General features: G+C 39.6%; 1 protein-coding gene across 2 annotated transcripts in view; it reads right to left on the bottom strand.

Moving 5' to 3' along the window:
• Positions 1 to 8,022: 8,022 nt before the first annotated feature.
• TMEM2 (transmembrane protein 2) overlaps positions 8,023 to 22,331 on the bottom strand; it is a 66,289-nt gene continuing 51,980 nt past the window's right edge. Inside the window, exons 18-24 of one of the 2 annotated variants that reach the window (XM_004677575.2) lie at positions 21,194 to 21,402; positions 17,656 to 17,838; positions 15,203 to 15,422; positions 12,542 to 12,640; positions 10,122 to 10,276; positions 9,138 to 9,241; positions 8,023 to 8,526 (exon numbers count right to left, since the gene is read on the bottom strand). In XM_004677575.2, the coding sequence (XP_004677632.1) occupies positions 8,330 to 8,526; positions 9,138 to 9,241; positions 10,122 to 10,276; positions 12,542 to 12,640; positions 15,203 to 15,422; positions 17,656 to 17,838; positions 21,194 to 21,402 (1,167 nt within the window). In that variant the 3' untranslated portion in view covers positions 8,023 to 8,329. Of the gene's footprint in view, positions 8,527 to 9,137; positions 9,242 to 10,121; positions 10,277 to 12,541; positions 12,641 to 15,202; positions 15,423 to 17,099; positions 17,155 to 17,655; positions 17,839 to 21,193; positions 21,403 to 22,331 lie in introns of those variants that run through there. The other variant, XM_012721540.1, reaches the window with a different exon arrangement.

The following is a 22,331-nucleotide window of genomic DNA, read 5'->3' as shown; positions in this document are numbered from 1 at the left end:
TTTTTAATCCTTCCATTTCTGTATCATTTTAAGGTTATGTCTATGAACAGCTTATATTTTATTTTATTATCTAAATGGTAAGGTGCAATGCAGACAACTGTAACCTTTACCTATTTACTATAATTATTGATATATTTAAGTCAATTTCTACACTTTACCTTGTTTTTTTTTTGCAGTTTGCACTTTTAAATAAACAAACTATAAATTTATACTATAATCTCTTCTATAATAAATTTAGAACTGAAATCAACAAATTAACTCATTTTAAGAAATTGGAAACAAAAGTCAGAAAATATTGACCATCAATATAATAAAATCACTCCCCTCACAAAAAAGCAATTTTGTATTTGTAACTGACCTTCTCCCTCTGGATGAGACTGCACAGGAAGCTCCTAATCCTTGTGGATCTTACTCTTGTTTATATATCATCTATACTCTTGAGTCCTTACTTAACCTTGCTGCCATATGTTTTCAATATAAAGCTGCAACAAAGGAAAACTGTAATTACCAAATCTCTTCCTTTCAGCTATTGAAATAAGGTGATTTACAGAAAGGCAAGATACCACAAACAAAGGAGATTTTCCAGTGTTCACACAGCTCGGTTTCCAGAGATGTGGAGATAAAAATGCTTTCTTGTGGCCAAGCCCCAGGGCCTAGAATCTAAATGGATTATATGTTTCAGAGCCAGGTAAGGTTATTCATCTACAGTTTGTGTTCTGAGAACACAGCTTAAGCTGGAGGGAAATCACAGTATTTTTCACAACCTTCCTGAAGATAGTCAGAAGGGACCCCATTCAAACACAAGTACTTGTATCCTTAAGATGACATTGACTCCACTATGGCAGTGACTGACGATCTGCTTAGCAGATTTTCCAAATTTGTAACTTCCTCTGAGTTTTAATAGCATCAGCCTCAATGTAGGTGAAGCATGGAGGAAGACAAAATTGCTTAAGAATCCCCAACCACAGCAGATAAACAAAACTTTCAGCAACACATTTCTTTTAGCATTACAGACACCCCGGGGACAAAATGCTTTGCACTTGTAAACCCACCTGATTCTGCATTCGGTCAGCAAAGGCTAAAGAGCCTGAGGGATGGAAGCAGAGCACTGAGTAGTGAAGGGTAGGAGAGGTGCAAAGAGGTCTGGGGATGTGGTCACTCTGTGACAAGTCCCCAGCAGAGGAACCTGCACAGCAGGGAGGAAGAGGAGGGCATTATGATAGGAAAGAACCAAGGTGTAAAGAAATGGGAAGGTCTGTTGTCAAATCTCTCATTTCATTAGCTCTCTCACTCAGTTCAGCTTGGAAACTGAGTCATGACTAAGCTATGACCCACTTTACAGCACGTTAGCCTTTTTATACTTGATAAGAAGGAACCGTGAAAATGTCCAAGTTAAGAATTGAGAATTAAAAATGAGTTGTTTTTATTCAGCACTTGCTTATAGTAAAAGGAATGAAAAGAAACCAGCTTATGAGCTGAACTCAAGTTTATCCTCCCTAGAACAGAGAGCAGTGCACACCAGCTGCAGAGCCGAGCCTAGACACATATTTCACTTCATAGTTGTCTTTCCAGGTTTCATAGCTCTCCTCCGTACGCAGCTGCCCTGTTGAGTTATGGTGCTCATGCAGCTAAGGGCATAAATGCAGACCTCATGAGGACTCTCAACCCAGTTCACCAAGCAAGCATTGCCTGGCTTGAGGTGCTGTTTTCCAAATGCAAACAACTGAGTACAGGCAGTGTGTTTAAAACTAGGGCAGGGGCTTTTCAAAGGGTATTCTCAGTGGTTCCCAAGCCTGGCATTTCTTTTTAAAAATACAAATTTCCTAACCCAGAGCCCTCACAAAAACAACTAAATTAGAGTTCACAGGTAACTGGAATCTGAGGTTTTTTTGGTAAACAAACCACTCAGATTTCCACCCATTCTTGCTGACCAGCTGTATTTGGGAACTACACTGATTCTCATATAACCCCCTTTATAATTTTAGAAATGTACTAGTCATCTCATTTTATCGTGGATAAGAATAGGAAGCTGCTTGTAAACCACTGATTGTATGCACAGTTCTGAAGGAGGTAACAAGTTTTGGTGTGGTCTTTCATTCTGATTAGCACTCCTCCCACCCCTACACTGGGAGCTAATGATGCTTCAGTCTCCTGAGGTTTACAGATCCTATGTTCTTCCACATCAAAAATCTATAAACTTAGGCCTTTCTCCCTTAACAATAGGGTGGTTATGATCAACATACACTAATGGGAAAAGATGGAAGGTGAACTTGCCACACCCTCCCAGAGTGTCCACCCTCTTTTCCTGGCAAGGGCCAATGCCACCTCCACCTCTCCATGAAGTTCATGTATGAAAAGGAATTTGCTAGCAAGGCAAACTGCTTGTATGAAACGATTCAATCTACCTTTTAATAAAAATGCACCTGCAGTTGCCATGACTACAATGCCTCCATAAGTATGAAAAAATTAGGGTGGACACAGTTCCACTCCTAAAAAAAAAAAGAAACTCATGTTTTTGTTAGGCTATGTAGCCTGATTGTGCTAAATGGACATTTTCTTTTAAACTCCTTGCAATAATAAACTTGCAGGAGCCTCCCTGGTGGTATAAGGGGTTAAGTGTCAGCACTATGAAGCTACTGGTAAGCACTGCAGCACAAGTTTGATCCCTGTCCAGGGAGCTGACCCACATGGCACAGCAGACCTCTTCTGTCTCACCCGCTGCTCCCCGCAGCAGTGTACTTCAGTCAATCTGCCTGTTCTGCTCCACACTGTCTCTGAAAAATCCTCTCACCTCCCACACCTCTGGCTTATACTCCAGCCCTATACACAAAGATAAATAAAATAAAATAAAATAGAGCTGCAGAAACAAAGGATAGCTGGGGCTTCAAAGTAGGAATTCACTATGCCCAAAGGAATCTAATTCTGGTGAGAATTTCAGACCTAGTAGAGAGGACTTTACTTTGACCTCCAAACATGTGCCCCAGCAAGAGCTCATACTGCGCTTGTACATCCTGTCTGTTCTGCGTCAGTCACAAAAGGGTCTGGGGAAGACAGTGTAGATGGAGCCACCAGAGTAAGAAAAAAAACATTATACAGATTTGTTTGGGTATATTCTCTACTGACAGAAAAGGAGACAAACAACAGAGACTGATTATGCTATGAGGTTCTCAAATTTTAGTCCTCATAAAAAACACCTGGCAAGCTCATTAAAGATTATTATTTCCAGTTCCAATTCCCAGAGACACCAGTCCCTGGCCTGTAGCTTGGGAGACTGCATTTTTAAAAAAGATTTATTTATGTTTACAAGAGCTGGGGTACAGGCCAGAGGGGAGTGGGGGGGGGAGGAGGATTCACCAGAGACTGATTGGGGAGCAGAACAGGTGGATCTACTGAAATACACTGCTGAGGGGAGCAGTGGTGAGACAGAAGAGGTCTGCCAGGCCTTGTGGGTCAGCTCTATTGACCGGGGATTGCACTCTGCTGCAGTGACTGCGGCTAGTTTCCTAGTGTTTAACCTGTTCCTAGTTTTAACCTGTTGCACCACCAGGGTAGGCCAGTGACTGCATTTTCAACAAGCATTTCAGGAACTTTTGATACAGAATTCAGACTCAGGTTCTGATTTCTATTTAAATATTCTTCAAACCTCAGGAAAATAACAGTAAAAACAGTAAAAAAAAAAAAAAAAACAAAAACAAAAAACAACAACAACAACAACAAAAAACCACCAGTATACCTTTCACCAAAGTCAAGGATCAGCCAACTTTTCAATGAAGGAACACACAGTTAGTACCTTCAGCTTTGTGGGCTGTCTTCTCTGTGGCCATTGCTCACTGTCACTGCAGTACATACAGTACATGGGCTAGCCAGAATGGAAGTAGAGGAGCATTAGTATTCTAACAAGGTTATTTAAATACACCAAAATTTAAATGCACCAAAATTTAAATTTCACATAATATCCATTATCATAAAATATTATTCTTTAACAACCTACTATCTTTAAAGACATAAAAGCCATTCAGTCGTAGCTCAAAATTGGTGCCAAAAGTTATAGGCACAGGTTTAACCTATAAGTCAGTTCCTAGGTGGGATCTTTTGTGATCATTAAGACTACTAAGCTTTTGTGAGGAAAAACTTTAAATTCTGCCATCACTTGCTTTTCATATCCAAATGAATCACATTATCTTTTTGTGAAGCTGTTTTCTGACCAGCTTTGTTGAATTTTTCAGTTATGTTTCCACAGCTCTCTATGGCTCATATTTTCTGGGTGTCTGGTAGAATACAGTTCCTCATTTAGAAATTATACTTCAGGCAGTTCTCTAATTTTATCACATAAAAGTAAGGCCTGCAAATTCTTATCACTTTCAACAAAATGGTTACAACTGCAGGGGATTATGTTCAGTAAAATAAGTGAGGAGAAAGACAAATGCTAGATGATTTCACTCATACGTGAACACTAGAGGGGAAAAAACTGACAAACCTAAACAAACCTTAGAAATGTGATTGCAGAATAGAACTTGGGTGATGGGAAAGAGGGGCAGAAACAAAAAAAGAGGGGTGGGGCCCACAGTAAAGGACTAAGGTGATTTGATGGTGGGTGTGATGTGCGGACATACATCTGAGGTGAGGACCTATCCCCCTAAACCATATACAATGTTGTAAGCCATTGTCACCTCAATTAAAAATAAAAGTCAAGTTGGTATGTGCTGCCCCACAACCCTAGGACTTAACAAAGCATTCAACTTTTTTTAAAGATTTATTTATTTATGCATACAGAACTGGGGTACAGGCCAGAGGTGCAGGGGTGGTCAGAGGCTTCACCAGAGACAACATGGGGAGCAGAACAGGCAGACTGGCTAAATACACTACTGAGGGGAGCAGCGGGCGGGTCAGGAGAGGTCTGCTGCGCCATGTGGATCACCTCTCTGGCGGGGATCAAACTTATGCTCAAGTGGCTTTGGCTTCTTAGTGCTGTGCTTTAACCCACTGCACCACCAGGGAGGGCCCAAAGCACTCATTTTTTTTTAAGTTTCTTGTTCATATTTAAGACAGATACAGGTACAAAAGTAAGTCATCCAATCTTCTGAATCACTCCAATGGTCCAGAAAGATGTGGATGGCATCTTGTTATGTGAGGGGATGCCCTTCCTTGATTTTTTACTCCTCACCTTTTGTTGAAAATGGGATTTAGTTTAAAGAGTCTGCTCATTTCTAGCAAGCTGAATTATCAGCAAGGTAAGATCTGTGACACGATTACTCCCATTCCCTTCTAGGGTAACTTCTCAGTGTATTCAACATGATTTTATATCTGAAACTCTTAACAGGAATTCTGGGGGGTAAACTCTAATGCTACATCATGAATTCAACAAACAATCGAACAATGTAATCTAAGTAACTCACCTACCGGGACCAACTGAAAAAACATTTGATTAACTAAGCCCAGACCCACTTATTGAAATACTTTTCAACTGGCCTTAACCAAACATTACCTCATCTGGAAGGACTGAGCGCCTAGTTATCTGAAGCATCACTTCATTACCCACCCCTCCTCGAAACAAAGTAATCCACTTAATGGCTCGATGATGTGGTATCTTCGGATCAAGCCAGAGAAGAGGAGCCATCAATCGCCCGCCCACCCCTGCGACTAAACATCAGCTTAGCGGCTGCTTTGGAGTCTGGATTCCATAAGCCCATGTGCTTGCCTTTCATCTTCTCACAAGCACTCTCTTCCAATCTCTGAAGATATTATATGGCAGGTTGGCTCAGGTGGAGAAGCAGGGCTCTTACAGCCAAGACTTAAAACCCAAATCTGTCGATTTAAGAGGAGGTCCTGTGTTTCTCATCAGCTGGCTGATTTGTGGATGGTCACATTTCTGGATCTCGACCAATTGCCTCACCTGATGGAAAATGCTTATGAAATTATAAATCACCTCTGACTGTATTTTCCCAGTAGAAATAAAACAGATTGCTAGGTCCAACTGCTGAAATGCATTTATCAGCTTAGATGAACCATTTAACAAATTGAGAATATTAGGGACTTAGAAACTGCATTTAAAAGTTTAACAGGAAGCAATATTGAAATGCTTTGTTTAGGGGTAGGTGTTTTGTACGTAATATAGGAATCACAGAGCTAAAAGAGAGAGAATCTTTTAGTCACAAAAAAATAACATCAAATTCAGCAGTGGGTGTGTTATATTAGTGTCGAGACTCCTCAACCTGGCTGCATGTTAAAATCACAAGGGAGCTTTAAAAAGATTCCAGTGCCCAGGCTGCACCCCAAACCAATTAACTCCGAATGTAAGGTAAATGTGCAGGGTCCAGTCCTCTGTAGTTAAAGCTTCCCAGGTAATTCCAGTGTACAGCCGAGGTTAAGAACGTCTGCACTGGGAAATGTAATCATTGCCCTTCTGGAGCTTACTCATAAAATCTACTTAGTAAACAGTTTCCCTTCCTCATTTCTACCAGTAACTTCTTCACAGCTGGAATACAGAATTAAAAAAGTGACTGAGTGAATGAAACACATACATAAAAAATACATGCACACATATTTTTATTTAACTTAGGTCCTGATTATTAACAAATAAATGAGTCTAACGGAGTGCCCTGAAACTTACATATCTGCTCCAAATCTTTAAAGAACCAAACTCGAAAAAACACACATAACATTAAGTCATAAAACACACACACACACACACACACACACACACACACTTTAATCACCTTCAGGAACCATGATCCAATCATATTTAATAGGTAAGACTTCATTCATCAATATACAAAGAAAAAAAACCCTAAACTTTAAGACATGTGCCCTTAGCAAGAGCACTTATAGTTAGAAAGGTGTATTGGTAGCACTTTGAGGTAGCATATTTTGTAAAGTAACAGAAGTCACAGAGCTGCTCTGTCATTTCTCCTGGACATAAAGCGACAGGCCACTGCTGACCTTTGCTCTTAGTAGAGGAAAGAGAATTGTCTGCTTTTGCCAAGCCAGTCTGAAAACACTTCTCACCATCTCGCTATGGCCATCCCTCCACTATACTTCATGCAAGGTGGTTTAGGCAAAGGTGTAGGCATTTGGCTACTTCTTTCTTCTTGCTGAGCTCAGGCTGTGGAGCCAATCTCTTCTTGCCATGTGGAGTCCTCGCCAGTAGGAGATACAGGCACCCAGTGGGAAGGGAACCAGGGCACTGCACCATCTTTATCTAATTGGCCCTAACACTTTAAGAGTGGCTGACTCCTCTAAAGTGGGTAAGAGGTTCATTTCTGAATTATCTCCTTCATGATTCTGGCCTTTAAATCGGTCTTTCTTCCCTCCCCCCCCCCGAAGTACAAAATTGGGGGTATTATTAAGTTTTCTGCAACTTTGTGGAAGGATGGTGAACAGAAAAGCATTAAAAAAAAATCCACACATAGAAATAACAACTAAAAAGCTGGGTGTAGTAGCAACCCCATGAACAGACTTCCTTTGTGCAAGTTGAAATGACACAAGTTTACGGTTCAGGAAAAGTCTGCTTCTTTAAAAAATGTAAATATTCAGTTCAGCTCTGCATTTTAAATACAAATATACAGGCGAGACAGGCTATGGATTAAAGCTGCAAAAATGGTCCCACCAACCTCAGACCTTCATGCAGGCTGAATATTTTGCCCAATCGTCACATATTAAAGAGACGTCTAATCTCTCAAAGCCCTTTTGTCCCAGTCCTTCCTGTTTGAAAAGTTGAACCCTTGGAAAGAATCGATAAACGACTGAATAAAAATAGCACATGTCCAGGCAAAACAGGGCATGAGCTGGGCATGAGTTGCCACGGAAAGTCCTGTCATTTAGTAGTATATGAAATCTTCAAAGGCTGTCAGGAACCAGGGGCCTCGGCAGCCCCGAACAAGCCAGCTGGCCACCCAGGTCAACTGCTGATCCAAAGCCAATGGACACAACCAAGCGTAGACTTCAAGTATCCAAGGTGCTACAAGAGCGGCCCCCTAAGGGAGGCAGGTTGATTCTCAGAAGTCCCCACCCTCCCCACCCCACATCATCCATGATACAAAAGCTAAATCACTGCTCACGGTCACGAGAAAACACTGGATAGAAGGTGAGGAGTAAAAGAACTGCTCTGACTCTACCAGCCTAACAAATACAAATAAACTCTTTGAACATTTTGTACAACTAGAAGGTGCGTGAGCTGGTATTCAAGCAATCACTTTAAATTCTCTTTTCTCCCCTTTCGGTATCAAATAGGAAAATGGTTCCGTTGGGTTAACAGTGTAATTTTAAAATGCCATAAATTAAATAAGTTAGTTCACATTTTTTCACCCAGCACTTAAGTTACAGTTAGTCTCTAATGTGCTTTTGAAGTTTTCTTTAGCAGTTCCAAGTCTTGCCTGCGGACAGTGCCGGCTCTGTGGCAGCCGTATTCACCCAGCTGCAAAGGGATGAAGTGTTCGCGCAGCCCAAGGCCCTGGCCAGCAGGACTGGTCACTAGCTTAGTCCATGATGGTTTAAAGTTTCCACTGAATCCCAAAAATATGGTACTCCCTAAAGAAAAAAAAAAAAATTAAATTGACATACCTAACTAGTTCCAGGCAAGGTAACATGGGAGGTGACTTGGAGGTGTGCGAAACAAAGGTGGCTACGAAAGCAACGAAACTACAGTTCCTTATGTCAGAGAATGAACTTTCATCACCCATCCCTTGCCCCAAAACAAACCACATCCCAACACATTTCCTCTAACACTGTCTCCTTACTTAGAAATTATCTTAATGACATCCACCCCAATGAGACGGTCTGGAAGCTATATTCCACCATAAAAATACATGTATTGTTGATCTTATAAGAACTTCATAGAAAAAAACAAATACAGGCCCTCCCTGGAGGTGCAAGGGGTTAGAGCGCAGCACTGTGAAGCTATCTGCAGCCACTGCAGCATGAATTTGATCACTGGCTAGGGAGGTTTCCCACATGGCGCAGCAGACTTCTGTCTCACTCACTGCTCCCCTCAGCAGTGTATTGCAATCTACCTGTTCTGTTCCCCCCTCTGTCCCTGGTGAATCCTCTCACTCCCCTACACCTCAGGCCTATACCCCAATTTTTGTATGTATAAGTAAATAAATCTTAAAAACAAAAAACAAAAAAACAAAAAAACAAACCTTTGTTATAAAGATAAGTCGGCTTGGCTAATCCCAGAGATACTAATGAATCTGAAATATTTAACTGCTTTATTTCTCCTCTTGTGCTCAACAGTACAATTGACCTGTAATAGAAAATCAGAGCAATTTTCAATCACTCAGCATGTATTAACTACTCTTTTAAACTGATCCAGCATAGAAAGACTAGGTTAAAATGCAGAATTCCAAAAAAATAAAATAAAATTGGAGCCAGATGCTTTCTGTACCTACTGTTACAAGTTACTGCCCCACCTATGCTATTACCAGGGGAGGGAAGAAGCTCTGAACATATGGAAAACAAGATCACTTAGGAGAATGGACCTTTTATGTAAAAGGTCTACACATAGCTATGAGCAGAAAGGAGCTTGAATCCCTCCTTCTCCAGGGTATGAACAAACTCCTCATCCCCAAAAGGGAGGTATTGCACATGTACATCTTTCTTGAGAGAGCAACAAAAGAAAACTAACAAACTAGGCTTCTTACAAGAGAGAGCAATACTCATCCAACTAAAAGCTTTGCATTTTTCTAGTGACCCAAGTGATGCTCACAGGACCACATCACGACACAGTGCTGTACAGGGGTTATCAGTGGCACAGGGACCACAACAGTAAAGCGACCTACAACATGGCAATGAACCTTCTGAGTGAATTGGGTATGATGAAGTTTAACTCAATACTAAGAAGTGAATAGTAATTTTCCCAAGTATTAAGCTTTTTTCCTCGAGTAGTCTGTCTACCATTTGTAAACTCTTCTGACATCCAAGCTCTTGGCATGGATTTGCAATGGCTTGCCAATGAGCAGCTTAGCCACATGGTTTCCATCTGAGATGGGGAAAAATGAGTATCTTTCAAGTGTCCTAAATAATGCTCACCTAGTAAAAGGACAGGCAGATGAACCAAAGCTCTGAGCTAGCCACGCGTTGTCTCTGTGGTGGCTTATCCCCAGTACAGAACAACTATCACCTACCTTGGAGAGATGCCTGTTTTTAAGTATTCGTCCATGCGACTGACTTCAGCGAGAGAGAAAGACTTTTTCTCCACCAGCCGGAAGGGAACAGTGCAGGCATCCACAGTAAGGAGCAGGACACCTGCACTTCGGAAGGTGAAGTCAGTGCCATTGACCTGAGAATAGAAAAATGTCTTCTGCTGTCATCAATATCAACATTTCACTAGCTGCAGCATGACTTGTCTTTACATCCCATTGTCACTGTCTTCTAAACCCTTGAATCATTTTATTTCTAGGCTTCAGTGTGCATATTCTACTTACTCTTTCTCCACCGACATCTTTGCCTGTGTTCTCATAGACTTCACCTTGCTGTGTTGATACTGGCTGATTAAGATGTTCAATGCAAGGTCTGGATGTCACATTCTGCTGAGAGTGACCCCTGCTGCAGGTTCAGTTCTGACACATGCACTCTTCTCACTAGGGGATTTCTGACTGAGAGATCCACAGGCAGTCTGTAGCTCAGAGAGCTCAACTACAGTCCTCTTGGTTCAAAAATATGTAAATCATTGCCTAACCTCACATAAATCATCCCACTACAGCTTAGGTTTGCGATATCACAGGAGCCAGAGTACCTTATCTCTTTTGTTCCAATTACAGTTCTCCTTTAAAATAAAAATGGAAAGCCTTCCCAGTGCTATCAAGCTGGCACCAGTCACCACAACATGAGTGTGATCCCTGGCCTGGGAGCTACCCATGTGTTGCAGCAGACCACTCCTGTCTGTCCCACTGCTCCTCAGCAGTGCATTTCAGTAGCTCTGCCTGTCCTGCTCCCCACTCTGCCTCTGGTGAATCTTCCCACCCTCCGCCTCTCTGGCCTACACCCTAGTTCTTGTAGGCATAAATAAATGTATTAAAAAAAATAAATGGAAATTGAAAGTGAACATTTTACCAGAATTTAAGGCATAAGATTTTACTCTATAAACATACAGTATTCACAATTATTGTGAGCTGAAATTTCTACCTGTCCTCTTTAGGTTAATGCTTTGTGATCTTTTCAAGAGAAATGAACTCTAATCATTTCCAAATCTCATTAATTGCTCAGCAAAAAAGGAAGAAAACTTAAATGGAAAGAAAAATAATTCAATCTTAATTTAACCCATAGGCACTGTCTCTAGTTACAGTGTGTAAAATCATAAACGATACTAAAAGCTAACAAAGGAGATATGCACTCACTACTACACTTCCTTCCTTGGAAAAATTCTATTTAAATTTGATTTCTAGTCATTCTGATCTCACAGGAATCAAAACGGCTTTTTAGCTATGTTTAAATTGTTGTCATCCAAAAATTCTGAAAATTCTTGAGATGAAGTGCTATTTTATATTTGCAACGATTAGAAGTAATCACCTTATTTTTAAAAAACTGAACATTTAAAATTGCAACAGATTTAAGAAAAAACATGTAATGATCCCTGGCCAAACTGTCCTCTTGAAATGTAACCTTCAAAACCTGTTGCTTAAAGGAAACACAAACCTTTCCATACAAACTAAAGCAAAGACAACTCCTAGCAAAGTCACTGTTGGGCACGAATATGACAAATAGTGGAGGTAAATATGACAAACCTGGTCTTCTAAGTGTTCTATGACTATTCTGGGGTCCCAGGTAGCAATGTGCAGCCATGTCTTCAGATTTTGAGGCATGGCTTGCCTGGAATTTTCTTGGGTAAAACAGTTTCTTTAGTTTTCCAGTGAATTATATAGAAGTGAGACTCAGCCCCTACTTCCTTCCTTCTGCAGCTGATTCCCCGCAGGCAACACGCCAGAAGACTGGGGCTGCAGTCTTCGTGCCTCAGACTATACACACATTTCATGCCATAAATTATTTTATGAACATACTACAAAGTGAACTATCAACTTAGGGTAGCAGGAATAAACATACTTGAGGAAATTTTGAGTTTTACTTATGTGGGGATAGTTATTATTGATTTCAAGATGTTTTTATTGCAGCAGGAGCAATCTAATAGGAAATTCATCTTCTTGACAAATTTTAAGTGTATATTATTGTTGGCTGTTGGGACAATGTAAGAGCAGTTATTGGGGCTTATTTATCTTATTCAATGGAAAGTTACTGTCTGTTGATTAATAACTTGTCATTTTATTCACCCCCCCCCCCAGGAGGGATGTTCTTAGATCAGTTATTAAAAAGTCAACTTTGGGTTCTGAAGTTTGATGTTAGTAATGGCATTTATGCAATAGTGAGTGCACGACCTGTCACTGAACTAAACTATTAAAAATAGTTCAGATGGTGAACTTGATGTTATACGTATTTTTGCCACAATAGAAGAAAAAATGAAAAGATTTAATTTTGTTCAAATATCTGGGTTTTTCACCAGGATGAAAAAAAGCAAGAAGCTGCATCAGTACATACGCCAGAGGGTACTTACAGAGATAACAGAAGGGTCCCCTCGCTGAGTCTCTGCTTTACTGGGTGACTGGAACTGCACGGGGAGGTAGATTCTATGAGGATCACTAGTAAACACCACCTAGACGGGGAAGAAGGTCCATATTTATGTCATCTGCCTCTTCCTCCAAAAGGGCACCCTCAAAATAATTTCAGTTTTATATCACAGCCAGACTTTTTTTTTTGTCCTTTACCTTTCTGTATGAATTTTATGACCTGAATGAAATTCTATCTTAATACAAGAAATGCATAATCATTTTCTGGAACAATCTCAGTTTTAAACAACTGTGATCTTGTTAATGAAATCAATTCAACAGATGACCAAACTGGAAGTTATAACTCCAGGACTGAGAAAAGAAGTGCAGATGACAAGGTCCACTCTGTTTAAGAATTTCTGTGGGCTGTGCACCACCTGGTCTAAACTCTTCTACCTGATTTACAAAATGTCCCATAAATGGACTCACACTTCACACAGCCCCGTGTCCCTTAAAGACAGAATGTGTCAATAGACTATTTCACCATTGTGTCTCTGTCAGAGTGTAAGCAATCAAACTAGATGCTGCAGCCCGTCACACTCCCGTCTTGTTGGTACATCCTTTCATTTTTGACTGAATCATTGTTAAGCGAGGCATGACTACCTGCAGGCTGTTCCGACTTCCCACTGTCCCATCACAAGGCAAGGCAGGGTGCTCACAAGTGCACCCATTCTTTCCTGTCTTTCTGCATTTGCAGGCACTTTCTCCCCAAGAACACACCTTTTCTTCCTACACCTCCAAATTATTCCCACTCTCCAGGCCCCACCTCTTCCCTCCCCCTCCCCCCTAAAGGCTCTTTTCTCATTCAAAAGCACTCTTAACTAGCACACAATCTGGCATTTAAAAGTATATGACCTTATAAACTGATGCCAACAATTTCACTGCAAGAGCATGTGATTAGGATGACAAGCATTTAGAAGCTGAACATTTCTTTGGGGTTAAAATGCATGTGAATTTTCCTTTTTACTTCTACATATATTTAAAACAAGAATTAGGCCCTCCTTGGTTGTGCAACAGGTTAGGACTGCAAGCTAGTCACTGCCGCTTCAGTGAAAGTTCAATCCCTGGCCCCAGAGGTGACCCACATGGCGTGGCAGACCTCTCCTGTCTCGCCTACTGCTCCCCTCAGCAGTGTACTTCGCCAGTCGGCCTGTTCTGCTCCCCACTCTGTCTCTGGTGAAGCCTTTCCCTGCCCCTGCACCTCTGACCTGTACCCCAGTCTATATGCATAAATAATCTTTTTTTAAAAGGAACTATTTAAAAATAAATAAATAAAATAAACCAAGAATTACTCTCAAATTTCCAAGTAAAAGTAATTTTCCTATGGGCTACAAATATTCTGCCACTGCACAAAGTCAGTAACTGGTACATTTCTGAAATGCTAACTGAAAAATTTTCAAGCAGGAAGAATAAAGACTGATAAGCAATGTGTTAATTCATTTACAAGATAGATATATCGCCAATGGTTAGATCATTTTATAAATTATAACACATTAACATTCTTATTATAAATTGCATAAAAATTTTTTGACAATGAATGACTTCCTTAACAAATTCAGTTTCAGAATTAGCTGGAAGATTTACTCCCCAACAGAAATCATTTCAAAATGTCACCTTAACAATCAAAATACTACATAGACAGGCAAGTAAGCCTATACTCTTCATACAGATGATCTGTATGTTTCTTAGTTCTAGTGTATTAGAGAACAGAAGGGGTGTCCAAGACTGTGACATTGAGTTGCCACTGAAAAAACACTTGACACACATCATCTTAGGAAAAAGGACTCCATCTTCCTCTGTGTGCACTTACTGCTCCGATGAACAGAAGCTAATGAAAAAACTAGAAATAAAAACCTGATGTAGTTGACTTTACTCTCAAATCACTTAGAATGAAAAGAAATGCAAAGAGATTTGGATTCTCACAAGTTCCCAAGTGATGTTGATACTGCTGGTCTGGAGGCCACTTTGAGCACCATTTCCACTAACCTGTCTGTATTTGTGTAACAATTAACTAGGATGGTATCAACTTAGTACTTCTTTTTCACTTGGAATTAGACGGCCTCATCTGAATCTCATGCCAAATTTTAGCTTATATTTTGGATTTGCTTTCATTGTCATGTTTGCTCAGAAAAACTAGAGCCATCTAATCAAGAATATGCAGGAGCATTTCACTTCCAGCTAAAGTCGGCCTGTACTTTTCATTACAAGTAAATATTAATCGCACATGATTCAAAATTAAGAATGGCCAACTACCTTAAGTTAAAGAAAGCAATTTTATTCTACATGAGTGGTATTTTTAGAAATTTCACACTCCCAATAAAACAAATTATTTTTCTGTGCCACTGACGTGAAACATGGATAGCACTGTTATAAAAGAATCATGTCCAAGAAATGAAGGATGACAATAAATAAATCCAGTCATCTGCTGAGGGATCACAGGGAAGGTTCTTTTATTATAAAGATGGACAAGTTTGCTTCTTAGGACTGTCACAATCTAAATAAAACAGGATAAAATTCAGAAGAAAATGGCAAATGGACAACTCAAGGAAAAAAATGTACCAACTGTGGAGAAACCTTTTGACTCTTTCTTCCCAGCCCCAGCTACTGACCTGACGGGTCCCACAACCTTGACAGGGCCCCTTGAGCACGGAAGGCGTTGCCTTGAGCACAGAGGGCTTTCTGTAGTACTGGGGATATGCTCTGGCCATGCAGTTACTGACGTCTTTTGAGTCGGTTGTTGCCTGGATCTTGACTCTTTCGCATCCCTGAGATGAACAGTAACTGTGGCCATCCCTGTGGCCCTCGGCTTTGAGATACAAAAACAGCAACCTGCACAAAACAGAAACCAATCCATGGGTGTTTAGAATGTCCCTCCAATGCAAAAAAAAAAAAAAAAAATTCCTCAGGTCAATACAGGGACAAAGGACTATTCCTCCTTTTCTTTAAAGGAAAAGCCATTTTTCCTTTGAAGAAAACATGAATTACAAACCTAATAATGTCATTCTTTCCCTTTCTAGCCTTCTTAGAACCCTAAATCAAAAGCAATACCACTTAGAAAAAAATCTTAATATGTTGCTTCAGTTGTTCTGGGGGATATCAAAAATCATCTCTGGTTTGAATTAGCTCATAGGTATTTTGGGAGAATCAAATTTGACTTGGCTCAAAAATTTCTTGGAAAACTTCATATTTGTGTTAAACTTAGGATTCAGTAAATTAATGTGGTTTATTCCTTTTTTTCTAATAAAGTATTTTGGTATAAGGCACAAAACTGGAATAATAAAAACACTAACTATGGCTTGTTCATCTAAGTCCAAGATATGGTCTGAAATCAATTCCTGTGATGCTTGCTAAGAACAGATGGGCCTGGGTCCTTCTGTTTGTGATTTTGCCAAAAGCAAGCAAAAGGAACAGTCCCACCCATTCTGAATTACCCTCCTACTGCCAAGATGAACAGAAAAGTAACTTCCAGGCAGCCATCCAACATCTGTCAGCAAACTTAGTTCTTCTAAACCAAAGAAAGTCAAGATTTTATGTGATTTGATCAAATGTGATTGATTCCTGGAGATCAAGAATTGACATAAATGCAAAGTTGCAATTATGAGGTAAAAATTGGCCATTGTCTCCACATCCAGTATTTCTATCATATGTACATAAGGAACGAGAGTGACCTCATGAAGCATGGGCCTTTTGAAAGATAATTACATTGTCAAAATAAAGAGAATTAAAAAGAAACAGAATCGCAAAGACTGAGGCATTCTGAAAGTGCCCAGATGAAGACAAATTTCCTATATTTCATTAATTTGTGATTACCAGACTATCCTTACAAATTTGAGTGCTTCCAAATTTTTGTGGAAAGCAACTGAAAATGTGAAAGACTCTGTCACTGAAAGAATAGGTAGGCGGAACAAAGTCAGTCAATTAGAAGTCGAAAATCAGAGACAAAAATGATTGAAAAAAAATGCACAAAGACTTAACCCATTGGAGGAGCACTGAAAGGCAAGTGAGCTGCATTTAATTTGAAGGCTAACCAGAAGAAAGCCCAACTTCATTCCCCCATCAATTTTGCCAAACTTCTCCCCAGTCTGAGCTTTTTGTTCTATGCAAACATGCCATGCCACGTTTTTCCATGCCTCCATGCATCTGTCCACACTGTTCTTGGGACCCCTCGCCCACCTCTTCTGCCACCTCCTCTTGCTCATTCCTCAGGAGTTAGGTCCAGGGTCACCCTCTTGGGATGTCACTGGTTATCCTCAGCTGAATTTCTGGGTTACCACAAAAGGCACTGAAGATTATACTACATGATTTATGGCATGTCAGTCTCTCTAATGACTTGCTTTACATGCCCATATCCTGCAATGGACTGAGAATTCGCAGAAGAAACATGTCTAATTTACATTTGTATCTTTACAGGATTTAGGCAATGGCGTGTAATAGGAGTATCAGCTTAAGGAATGGATAATGGAGGAGCATGCTGTTTGCTGGAAGAGTACAGGAGATCGAGCCTACCATAACCCAAGGCTGAGACTGTAACAGGACAAAAGCAGACAAAGCCAACAGGACCCTGGGTGAACAGGATTAGAATTAAAAGGTGGAAAGATGCAGCCTAGATAAAGCTGAAAGCAAATATGCCATGGTTATACAGTGATTTTTAAAGCTCAAGGTCAACTTGAGAAATAGCTTTAAAGGATAAGAAACTTAAACTTTCATTAAAAATAACAACCCCATCATACGTAAATAATCATCTCATGAGTTGTAAAAAATTATTTTAATTTCCAATTGGGCCTACTGGCAGTTCTTTACTGACGAAGATAATTTCTTTCTTTAAATTGCCTTAATAGGTAGATGCAAACATCTTCATTCGAATCCCACTGCCAACTATAATTACGAGTCATTCCACTTCTCCTCTCAGACTCCCATAGCTATGAGCAGGGAATTACCCACGTCAGCTCCTTTTCTAAACAGCAGTCACATCATAGCCTATTCTTAGCTATGCTGAAGAACTAGTAATTTCACATTAAGGAAAAATAGCAATAATTCTCATTCACTGGTAGCACTAAATTACCCTGTGTTGGTGTCAAAATAGAATTTCCTCTCAGACTGTTTCTTCTGTAGCTCTTCTAGTGAGTTCACCAGCTCATAGTCTTCTGTTCTGGATAACGAGCCATTCTGTCGCTGCAGAAATCCAAAGGTCACCTGAAAAATTGTGTTGGATGGATAGCAGAGGCCAACACGAATCCAATCATTCCTGTGACAGAGACAAGTAAAAATTAATTCATATTTTAGCCAAAATCTCTTGAGCATGATAGCACATGTAAAGTTGAGCCGCTCCTCCTCTCTTTAAATTTCTGCAATGTATTTAACCACTTACAATGGTAATCCTGGACCCTGACAGACTAAGAAATCATTCACTTCTATGTACTATCCACAATTTTCTCAATCTATTTACCATAATAATATGGTTAACAAAAAATTCTTGGTTTCAAAAGGACTTTAGGCCATGTCATGTGAGCAAAAGTTATCTAAAGTGTGCCTAAGATATTGCAATTGAATAACAAAATTAAGAGAAGTGGTTAGGTGTGCACATAATAGGAGTGAAGAAACACGACGCTTGATAATAACATGCACACTGGTAAAACTACTCCAAGAATTTTTTGTGCATAAAATTATTTTTATCTTCTGTAAGTATACTAAGATAAATTCTTAGTAGCAAAATCACTGGCTGTAATGGCATAAGCACTTTTTTTTTTTAAGTTTTGATGCTTTTTACCAAATTGCCATAGCTTTTTCTTATCTATTACCTTTAGGTTAAAATGAAAACTTTTAGAGAAACATTAACAATATTTTTGCTTTTTAATCACCTGATATTTAGGGTGGCTTTTAAACTGTGACTTAAACATCCACTACAAAATTTACCACTTAGCCATTTTACACTACATTTCAGTGGCACCGAGTATGTTCACAGGTTGTGCAACCATTACCTCCTGCTACTGCCAGAACTTCTTATCACACAGGGAACTTTTAAACCATATGTAAGAAGGGCTTAAAATTGTTCACACAGGTTTTACCTAGCAATCCCACTAAAGAATTGGAAAAGTAGGTCAAAAATATGTAAAAAAAAAAAAAAAAGAGTTTCAAAGAAGAGGCAGGAGAAAAACCACCTAGTTGTATGTGGGGGAAGGGAGCAGTTAAATAAATTTTGGTGTCAGTGATGCTCAGAAAACCCCTGAGGACAGAGAAAGGAAAACATTACAAATGTTTATGATGCCTCACTTTGACTAAAAGAAATACAGATTATTTCAATCTTTCATATTTTTCTTACTTTGCTTAACGAGTAAGTACAGCTTCTAAAATGTACTTTACAAGAGAATAACTCCTAAGATGTTATTTTCAAACATGGCACTATGACAAAATCTATGCCCCCTCTATAATTAAATTGAGTTTGGAAACAAAACTTGTTCCTCTCTTCCTTTTGCCTCTACCGATGATGTAATTTTTTATGAACTTTTAGCTAGTTAAACTAGAAACATTTGACAGAATTTCAAGCCCATGTAGATTTTTGAAACTTCTGGGCACAATCTTTTTTCACTTAAAATGTTTTCATTTGTCTAGTAATTTTTCAAAAGTTATGCACAGTATTTACAGAATCCTGCACACCATTTAGCTGCAATATTGCACCTCAAATCCATAACCTTTACTCATTCTTTAACATTCCTCCTCTGCTCTTTCTAATATTAACCGGTTTCTTCCTTTGACTTCTTTGCAGCTCACAGATGGAAATGATGCATCAAACGGAACTTGCAGAAGCTCATCATGGACACAATGTGGACTAAAGATTAGAGGTGAGGAGGCCAAGTAGGAAGCCACTGTTGGGCTCCAAGCAAGACAAGATAATGACCTAAACTCAGCTACAGAAGCAGTGGAAGTAGGTACAAGTAGGGAGATTTGAATGACACTAAGGAGACAGAACCAACAGGGTTTGGTCACTCATGGGATAGATATCCAAGGGGAAAGGAAGAGTCGAGGAGTCCCATGACTTCTGGCTCAGTTGACTCAATATGTGGGTTGTGATTCTCCAGCGAGGGCAGAGAGAAGCAGCAACAAGTGTTATAGGGCAAACAGCAATGATTCAGTCTGGAGCCCGAGACCTAACATCTCAGAATAAAGACATCACTGTGATCTTCACCCATGTTGGAAGCAACCTACGAGCTGAATTCCTACATGTTCTACGCCCACCTCTGTTAATTCCAGTTGCGTGTTTTACGAGCATTCTGACAAGTCAGAATTTTGTGAGCCGTCAATTCAGCAAGTTATTTCAATTTTTCAGATCCATACCTGTGCTGGTCCACGGAGGCCCAAAGATTAACCATCATGTGACTGGCTTACCTCTGCTTCTCAACACTCCCACCTTTTCCTTCTAGCTTCCTGTTTTGCCACTACCCAATGCACCCAGTGCTCCCATCACACTGAATCTATCATTCCCCAAGCACAAGCAAAACTTTCCAACTCTACTGCTGGGGCCCTGAATGAGAAGTCCAATCAGTGAACCATGTCATTTTCTCAGGTAGCCTGGCACAATGCCCTTAAGAAAATTAGTTGCTCTACCCTTTGTCCATTAAAAACAACAGTATTGCTACTGGGTGTGTAAGTGTGAACTGCTATTTATATAGTAAAATCGTAACTAAAACATGTACATACAACTTAAAAAAAAAAACAGTATTGCAAAACAGTATTTTTCTATCTGTAAACTGTGAACTCCTGAAAGGCTTTTCTCCATCTTTACATCAACTTGCACACAATTAACACTTGCACAAATTTATGTAAAAACAGAGTCTTTGACTGAAAGTGATATTTAGGACAACAACTGAGAAGTCAAGAAAGGACACCTGCACTCACGTCACAACTTTTACCCATAGCAGACAATATCAATCAAGCACACCATTCTCATCTATCATGTCTAAACTTGTCCTCAAAAATCTTATAATTTTTCAGGTAACCAAGCGCTCAATTAAAATAACAGATAAACCTTTTTCCCATCCCAGCAATGGGGAATTAAGTAACCTAAAGCCTGCATTAAAACCTATTGGGGGCCCTCCCAGGTGGTGCAGCGGGTTAGAGCACAACACTAAGAAGCTAAAGCTACTTCAGCATGAGGTCAACCCTGGCCCCAGGAAGGACCCACATGGCGCAGCAGATCTCTCCTGACTGGTCCGCTGCTCCCCTCAGCAGTGTACTTCGTTAGTCAGCCTGTTCTGCTCCCCACTCTGTCTCTGGAAAATCCTCTCGCTGCCCCTATACCTCTGGCCTGTACCCCAGTTCTGTATACATAAATAAATAAATCTTTAAAAAAAAAAAAAACCTATTGGTAAGTGGCTTTCTACACACAATACCTTAACCATATAGAAAAAAGAAATGCTTTTAAAATTATAGGATTCAATTTGTATATAATCTCTTATTCCATCAACATAAAATATACAGCTTCCCCACCAGCACAGTACATGAAATTGGCATTCCCATCATGCTACAAAGAAGATACATTATTTTTTTTTCCTCCACTAAATTACTACTTGCTGTACTGTGGAATAATAGTAATAGAAACATACTTATTGAAGTTTATGAGGTATAGAAAAGCAGTCCGTGGTGCTGGGCCATTCCAGTGGATAGTGTAGCCCTTCTCCAGCATGATCACAGGCTGGTACTGTGGGAAGGTAGCCTTCTGATTAATGCCCCGGAGCACCATGGGGTAGGATGGATACTCGTCTCGTGTGATGGTCATAGAGAGATTCTGAGTGCTCCAGGTCTGCACGTAGACCTTCAGAAATGAAGGGGATCAGAAATTAAATTAAAGAGAAAGAAAATTTAAAGAGCTCAGCAAGCATTTGCAGCACAAAGCCAAATGTCTTTCCTTCCAAAAGAGATTTTGTGATCTGTGCCAGACTAAATGAGTGGTGGCCAACTTCATCCCAAGCTGCACTTACAAGGAAGCCTGCTTAAACTGAAATGGTAAAAATACAGGCCATGCATTCTGCTAGCCAAGGTCTTCATCATCTCTTCCATCACAACAAGCCAGCTTATTCACCAGAATATAAAACCGTTGCGGTTCATATGGTGTGTCACAGAAACCCCTCAATTTACAGAATATATATACAAAAAATTAGTAAACTACTGTGAAACCTGATAGTCTCGTGTCAAATATGAGACTTTTCTTTAAACCAATAAATGGAAATTTTAAATATCTAAGAGCTTTACTTTCAATTTTCCATGACCTACATTAGTCCAAGAAGTCATTTTTCACTCATTCCAAAAAAAAAAAAAAAAGTTATAAAGTGCTCTGGAAAAACATATTAAATTGAGACAAATTTGAAAGTTCTGATTTACCCTAACAGTATCTGAGCAAAACACAACCTTCCCCAAATGCATCCTCCAAAGAGTAAACTTTGGAACAATTTCCTAAAACAAATCAGTATCCTTAACAAATTCTTCAGAAGTATTAAAGCACTTACAGAATATTGACATTTAATCCATCATCCTTTTCTCCATTTTTCTTTCTGTCATTTCTACAGCTTTATCCATATTGGTTACTCAATTACATGTTCTTTGAATCAAATAATCTTAACTCTTATTTACCTGTGACTACTGAAATCTAATTCTTCCTATAAATTCTATAAAGACTTAAAATAGAAAAAAAAACCTTCAAACTAAATATCTTCCTTAAAAGGTATACTTAATACGTATTTATCA

This window comes from Condylura cristata, unplaced genomic scaffold (assembly GCF_000260355.1).
Source record: "Condylura cristata isolate star-nosed mole 26May11 unplaced genomic scaffold, ConCri1.0 scaffold00006, whole genome shotgun sequence".
NCBI lineage: Eukaryota > Metazoa > Chordata > Mammalia > Eulipotyphla > Talpidae > Condylura > Condylura cristata.
This window is presented reverse-complemented; position numbering and strand designations above follow the sequence as displayed.